This window comes from Schistocerca americana, chromosome 8, assembly GCF_021461395.2.
Source record: "Schistocerca americana isolate TAMUIC-IGC-003095 chromosome 8, iqSchAmer2.1, whole genome shotgun sequence".
In the NCBI taxonomy this organism is placed as follows: Eukaryota; Metazoa; Arthropoda; class Insecta; order Orthoptera; family Acrididae; genus Schistocerca; species Schistocerca americana.
In genome coordinates, this window is record NC_060126.1 from 417858513 (window position 1) to 417866464 (window position 7952).

The following is a 7952-nucleotide window of genomic DNA, read 5'->3' on the forward strand; positions in this document are numbered from 1 at the left end:
AGTCTGAGACTCACCAAATTATTTCTATCAAAAGTGTACACTTTCTAACAATTCTTCAATGATTCTTTCATTTGTGTATGTATACTGTACAATACAGGTCAGATTTTTATGTGGAGGCTGCTGATTTTATTACATTCTATTCTGACAAATAATTGTATGTACGGACAGTATGATTCTCCCCCCCCCCCCTTAAATTTGTTCCATTCTTTTTTAATTCAGCCAACTCACATATCCACCCCAACATTTTCAGCTGTTGAAAGAAGTCTTTGAAAGTCAGTAATTCATTGTGTGATAATTTTTGAAGGCTCTAGGCAGGGTTAACAGAAGCTTCATTTTGTACAGAACAACTCATTTCCTGCTACAATCATAATTTGTGCGCCCTTCTAGAACTATTATTACTTTTTGTATGTTGTACAACAACTCATCTAGTCATATTTAAGAAATTACAAAACCACTGGGGATGCTTTTTATTGATGGGTTGCCACCTTCTGCTAAAGTGTGAGTCCATGTGTGTCTATCTCTGTATATGGACTTTTCAAAAAAAATCTTCAATACATCTACTTGTTTCACATCTGCTCTGCCTGGAACAAATTAATGCAAGGAATCAAGGTCTACACCAGTTTTTATTTTGAATGTTTCTTCAATAACCTTTGAGATTCATAGTGAATTCAGTATTTTACAAATTCATGAAATCACTTACATTATAAGAAGTCAGAATGTAATTAGATAGCACAAAGCTGTAGCAGCATAGCAACTTAAGACTACCAGATTCTACTCATGAGCAGCACAAAAAAATATCAACACTTTGTAACATCATACTGATATTTGGAGTAAAAACTGTTGCCTGCTGTAAATTCCAATGTGACAGCTTACAGCAGAGCATAAAAACATCATACTGTGATTTTCTTTCCTACCCCTGCCACAACTTTATCTATAAGGCTGTTAGTCCACCTTAATATAAGGTCAGTGGAAACATAAAACACTGTTTAGGATTTGGAGATAACAACAAATTTATGTATGTACTAATGCTCTTGCAATTCTTCATGATTCAGCAATTGGTAAGGAGATGTAGATTTTACTTAAGACAGCATTAATATTTTTTTCTCTTTCTGATTTTGCAGTCTTGGTAAGAAAAAAATTACAAATCAATCAATTAATATTAAAGTATAACAGAGTTTAAAGGTTTCAAGGCTCAAACATGGAAACAACTTATTTACTGACATGAACAGATCAGAAAAGTTTATTCAATAAACTTCACTTACCATTGGTAGAGCATTTTCCAGAAGTAGCTGCTGCTTAGGATTTTCGAGCCAAAGCTGTAGCAAGCGATTTCGAATGTGAAGAAAAACTTTTTGTGTTTGTGGAGGACCTTGAGCTACATCCGGGAAGCAGGATGCTTCATTTGCTGTCAGTTTGTCAAATGGCAAGCGACTCTGGAATGCTGCGCCTTCCAATCCTGCTGCATTAATCGTTTGGTTAATCAAATTGATCAGAGATAAAAACTGATAATGTGATGCAGTGCATGAAGTTATTTCCAATACAATAAAAACTAATTACACATCTGAAAATAATTATAAAACAAGTTATAAATAAATATTTACGTGCATGAAGTTATTTCCAGGACAATGAAAACTAATTACACATCTGAAAATAATTATAAAATAAGTTATAAATAAATATTTATGTATGGGAAAATCCTCCACTCAGAAATTTATGAAATAGGGGCTATTATGCCTAACATGTTCATCAACTCAAATCAAAGAGAAGCCAACTGAAATGAAAACAAATAATGATAAACAGCAATCAGAATGAAAGATAAGCCACTCTGAGGACAATTCAGAAACAATAAAAAGTACACAATTGCTTTTGAAATACACTTCAAGACAGAAGGAAGAGAGATTTAGAGTTAATGTCCCATTGAAGACAATTAGGCATTGGCTAAGCTTTTCTTCCTGTTATGTCCTTTCACCAGGTGTGCTAATCCAGTAAGGTGCGCTCTGTCAAGCTTAAACAAATTACAAAAGGAATACTGACAGATTGAAGCTTTGCACTATGCCAAGAGGGATGCTCAGGTGCTACAACATGTCATGAATGCAAAGATCTGTGTTCGAATGTGTCTAGCAAAGTTTTGCTGTGAGATTGTTTCATACCAGAAAGCGCTGTTCTCAGAGTGCTAGTATTCTTCCATTACTATGATACTGCAGTGCCTGTGTTGTTAAGAAGAATGATGCAATGTACCTTTGGACACGAATGCATGTCTGAAGGAAGAGGCACTGCAGCAATTACAGCTGTCATTAAATAATGAAATGTAGTCACAGTTGCGAATATTAACAACCGCCAGCTGTATAATGGAACACCAACAATGAAAATTCACATTTATCATATTTACATCTACATCTATACTCCGCAAGTCGCCCAACGGTGTGTGGCGGAAAGCACTTTACATGCCACTGTCATTACCTCCCTTTTCTGTTCCAGTCGCGTATGGTTCTCAGGAAGAATGACTGTCTAAAAGCCTCCGTGCGCGCTCGAATCTCTCTAATTTTACATTCGTGATCTCCTCGGGATGTATAAGTAGGGGGAAGCAATATATTCGATACCTCATCCAGAAACACACCATCTCGAAACCTGGGCAGCAAGCTACACCGCGATGCAGAGCGCCTCTCTTGCAGAGTCTGCCACTTGAGTTTGCTAAACATCTCCGTAACGCTATCACGCTTACCAAATAACCCTGTGACGAAACGCGCCGCTCTTCTTTGGATCTTCTCTATCTCCTCCGTCACCCGACCTGGTACGGATCCCACACTGATGAGCAATACTCAAGTATAGGTCAAACGAGTGTTTTGTAAGCCACCTCCTTTGTTGATGGACTACATTTTCTAAGGACTCTCCCAATGAATCTCAACCTGGTACCCGCATTACCAACAATTAATTTTATATGATCATTCCACTTCAAATCGTTCCGCACGCATACTCCCAGATATTTTACAGAAGTAACTGCAACCAGTGTTTGTTCCGCTATCATGTAATCATACAATAGCAATACATTACATTTGTCAATGTTAAGGGTCAGTTGCCACTCCCTGCACCAAGTGCCTATACGCTGCAGATCTGCCTGCATTTCGCATTTATCCAACAATACAAACTATGCATGCCATGGCCAAAGGAACACTGCATCATTCCTCTTAACAACGCAGGCACTGCAGTATTGTATTTATCCACCTATACTAGGCAGTGACTTCCTCCTCTGTATACGAATTACATGATGTGTATACAAGTACAGGCTGCGATGCAGGAATTATGCCACATGGAAGCCATGGGTCATGCACGGATAGCCAAAACAGTTAAGGCAGTCACTCACATAAAGAGAGAAATTCGGGTTTCAGTACTAGTCTGGCACAAATTTTCATTGTTGTCAGTCCATTATACAGCTAATGTTCGTCAATATTCACGTTTTCAAATAAATTTCATGTCTTGTATTACTGCTTACATACTGCAAATACCAACGAAAATGATCAATTTCATTGAGTACAGTTAAGCTGCACTTATGAAGTACAGCAATGGATACCACCACAACTCCACCTTCGTAAAAGTTATCTGAGAGCGAGTCTTGGCATCGTAGATTCGTCAAGTCGTAAACCGATACATGTTTACAGAAAATATGTTCATACTAAAACTCACAGAGAGATTGACGGAGTTTTCATAACATTTTAATTTACAGTGAATTGTAAAAGTTACATGACATTTTCATAATGCACCTTTATTCATGTTGATATGCTCCTTTCTGGAAACAAGTTGCACATGTATCAAATATAAAAGCAATTGTACCACACTTTGTTTATGACAATGATGTAGCACTCTCACACTGTAGTCCAAACCAAAATTCTGATTAATATGATCACGTCTTCCCAACCTCTGTGCAATTAAAATGGAGTTTTCTATGTAAGTGAGCTCTATGATGCCTGATCATTGCATGTTACCTAAATCAGTCAATCTGAATTCAAGTGCTATAATAGTCTACTACGGACAAAACTAAAACAAAAGCTGTCAAAAGATCCACAAAATTGAAAATCCCCATATTACAGACAAATAATTATCCATAATAGATTATGCCCTCAATGCCACACTGAAAAAGAGACTAAGAAATAAAAAGGATGGAAGACTTGGATGACAAGGCCATTTGACACAGCACTGATTCAGACTAACAAATGATGGGACAGGAATTTGATTGTGTCACTTTCAAGGACAACATCCTGCCTGCCGTCGTAAGAGAGAATGGAAACGGCAGCAAGTGTAATTTTGGGTAGTCACATGTGGATTTCAATATCAGTCCTCAGAATGAGATTTCATCATCGCAATCATAGCCTCATGCTGCTCGCTAACAACCATGGAAAAATCCAAGCTTTCACTCAGGGCATTGCTACATAGACAGCGATTATGAACTATGGATCACTACCTTACCTACTCCATCAGAAGCAAATCAGTGGTGAAAATTATGTGCAATTACTTTCCAAACTTTTCTGATGTTTATAACATGATTAAGAAGCTAGTTTGAAATATACTTTTAATAACAGAACAATATGAATGCAGGTTGCTTTCCAATATACTTCTCATTTTTAGGCCTATCTGTGTTTTTTTTTATTTATATATAGATACACATTAGTGTCTATTTGATGTCATTTGCTATTGCTCTCCGAATGTTCCTCTCCAGACCCACCCAGTGTCACTCCAGATGAAATGTTGGAATGATTTCTTTTACAGACCCATTGTCAACACCATCTGCAATCTATTGTCATGTTATGAGGCCTCAAAACTAGACTCCTTACAAAGGTTGGTGTTTTTCAAAAGCAACAACATGAGTTCTGTGACTCTTGTTGGCAAATGGTCATCCGCATTGTAAGACTAATCTTGACGAGTTGAAATTCACAGGAAAGCAGAAAAAATACTTGAAGAACAAGAAAAACAAATATGGTATATTATTTGTTACCTTGTTTTTGAACGTGAACAGTACCTGTTCTGTTTGTAAATATTTAGAGGAAAACTCGAGGTTCAAACTATTAGGTAATGGACAAAGCTAGTAGTAGTATTCCAGGGCGATGAAAACAACCAGGCACCTCACATGTACTGCATTCTCACAACAAATGGGATCAGTGATTGTCATGTGTGGTAACAAAGAGGAGGTTAATATATAATAGTCATTAATCACTTATTTTTATGCCATAGCTTGTCACAACCTTAATTTAGGAAGCGTGAAGTTTTCTCTTCCATCATTTAACTTGGATCACTTCTCACATCATTTAGTTAAGAGTTAAATAAAATAAACATTAATTATAACCAAACGTTTTATTCCAGTATTATAAATGTAAATAGTACCACTAAAGTGAGACTTTTATCATCAAAGAAATACCTAAAATATCCACTATACAATGAGAAGCACAATTAAGATACAAAAGCCTTATTAATTTTGTTTTCTTAAGTGACAGCCCAAGCGATTATAATTATTTTTGAAAAAAAAAAAAAAAAAAAAAAAGTATTAAGGATATCCCTTTCCTTTTATGTAATATTCAATATAATGCTCAATCACACTTTTTACGAAATATAATACAATGATGCAAGTACAAATTTCTTATTATCTTGATTGTTTTAGTTACTTATTTTTAAAATTGTAGTAGTAGGCTATTTAAATATAACCACCAGCTTAACATCATTTGGATGTCAAATAAATAAATGGAAACTTATTTTCAGAAGGGTTACAAATGTCAATCTGTCCTACCACTATGTTAACAATTACAATCCTACCAAACTTTGAAGTGCCATAAAATGGAAACAGAGAGAGATAAAATGTAAAAATTTCATTAATTACCTTTCTTCATGTGGAGAACAAACAAGGCAAGTTTGATTCAAATCTGAAATAGTGGGTGACACGGCCTGGATGTCCTGACAATTATTTTAAAATAAAATATATAATACACACACGTTTATCATGATGACTGATGTCCCTAGTTCTGAATCAGCAGGACTAAATTGGTAGCATTTTGTCAGTCACTGGCAACTTTAGCTATCAAAATGGTGAATGCAATGCTTTGCAGCCAACATCATTGAATGCTATTTTATATTGCTGTTATGTAGTTTGTAGCAATAAATATGGTAAATACCATTACATACAGTGGTCCATGAAAAATTTTGTTAACATGAAAGATTTGAGTGTCTGCAAGGGTAGTGTTCTGCGGGTCCTAGCTAAGAAGCACAAAATTAAGTTGTGTTATTTGCACTTCATGAGATAAGAGAATTCTTTCCTTTGCTCAGCAACAGTCCTCTCACTGTGACAACCTATTTGAAGACAATGCTTCCTGACACACACACACACACACACACACACACACACACAGAGAGAGAGAGAGAGAGAGAGAGAGAGAGAGAGAGAGAGAGAGAATATAAGTTTTTGCAAGAAAGCTTTACCTGTAGGGTCATCTAATTCTGAATCCATTTCCATTTCTTCCTCTTTCACTTCTTTCACTGACTGACCACCCTGTGAAGGTGTTGCATTTGGTGCTGCTTCAGCTGTTGCAGAGCCCCCAGTCTTCTTCTTAAATGTCGCACTGGAGGTATCTGTTATTACAGGCTTACTGTCTAATGCAGCACTAACTTTGTGCTTTTCTGGAGTATCAGGAACCTCCTCTTCCTCCACTAACTGTCCATATTTCTCTTCCATTTCATGAATTTCAACTTTCGTTTTTTTTCGACGACTCATGGTGCCCTTTGATTGATCACACTTCCTACAAAAAAGTTAGTACTTCAAAAAGGTTGTAAGGAATTGTTCCTACCCCCCCCCCCCCCCCAAAAAAGATATATTTCCTATTTAGCACTTTTCTCTCTAAATGGTAACATCATTATAAAAGTGTCGATTTCCAGGGAATTAATCGTACATCTACAGTTTTGCAGTAAACTATGATGATCTATAAGGACTTTATGAAGGCACTGTTCTGACATAATCGAAAGCAAACTCCTTTGAGGATTTCAATCAAACAATGAATATTCCAATTCTTCACAAAACACAGCATCGGATGTAATTTTGGAGCATAAATTAAAGTTAAAAAAAAAATTGTTTTGGTTCCTTCCTACTTCATCTTCCCCAAAACAAATATGTAAACAATACAGCTTTATTCTGTATCTGTAGCACGTACGTATAACGAAATTAATTTTGATTCCATTTCCTTCTTTGTTATAGCAATAAGCACCTCCAGCAACCCCTATGATGGGCCTTTCGCTTCATTTCACAATGCATATCTATCGCATATAAAAAAAGGTTTCTGTACATCCAATTTATTTTTTAATTGCATTCGGCGTATTCGAAAAAACCAACTGATCGTTAAAATGTCCCAGCACAGCATAGAATACAATCATAAATGACATTTATTTTCTTATTGTTATTATCCTGACCCTTTACCACTAATTCACATCACAATAATAGATATTTTTTTTCTCAGTACCGGCGCATGCTTGCTATCTCAGCAGCTTCCAGCAAATGAGATATCAGCAGCTATGCCATTTAGCGTATATCTGTCAGTGATAAATTTGTCATTCTTTATCTTACCAAAAATCCAAACGTCGCTCCCAACAGACGCTCTTCAAAGCATTTGTTCAAAGACGATACAACTATTGGCGTACTGTCAGTGAGCGTGAAATATGCTTTCAAGGTTTCATTAAATCTAAAATATTACAGAGCAAATCTTTCACGAACTTGCGTTAACTTTTTATCTTACATGAACAAAATTACAGCCTACAACTTCATCCAATGACCAGCAGTCTTCAAACTAAATGCTGTCGGATACGTCACCTTTCACAGATCAAACATCAGTTCGGGTTCAAGAACCCCCAATAGGTTCTATTGCTAAATGCATTCTTCAGCAATTCAGAACTTCCAATAGCCTAACATATGTCTACAGAAGATT

General features: G+C 36.2%; 1 protein-coding gene across 3 annotated transcripts in view; it reads right to left on the reverse strand.

The window, feature by feature from the left end:
• The window catches only part of LOC124544725 (lysine-specific histone demethylase 1A), an 86890-nt gene extending 79153 nt beyond the window's left edge, over window positions 1-7737 (reverse strand). Inside the window, exons 1-3 of one of the 3 annotated variants that reach the window (XM_047123374.1) lie at window positions 7595-7737; window positions 6460-6776; window positions 1263-1459 (exon numbers count right to left, since the gene is read on the reverse strand). In XM_047123374.1, coding sequence (XP_046979330.1) covers window positions 1263-1459; window positions 6460-6751 — 489 coding nt within the window. In that variant the 5' untranslated portion in view covers window positions 6752-6776; window positions 7595-7737. Of the gene's footprint in view, window positions 1-1262; window positions 1460-6459; window positions 6777-7490 lie in introns of all 3 variants that reach the window. The other 2 variants (XM_047123373.1, XM_047123371.1) reach the window with 2 other exon arrangements.
• Window positions 7738-7952: the final 215 nt, after the last annotated feature.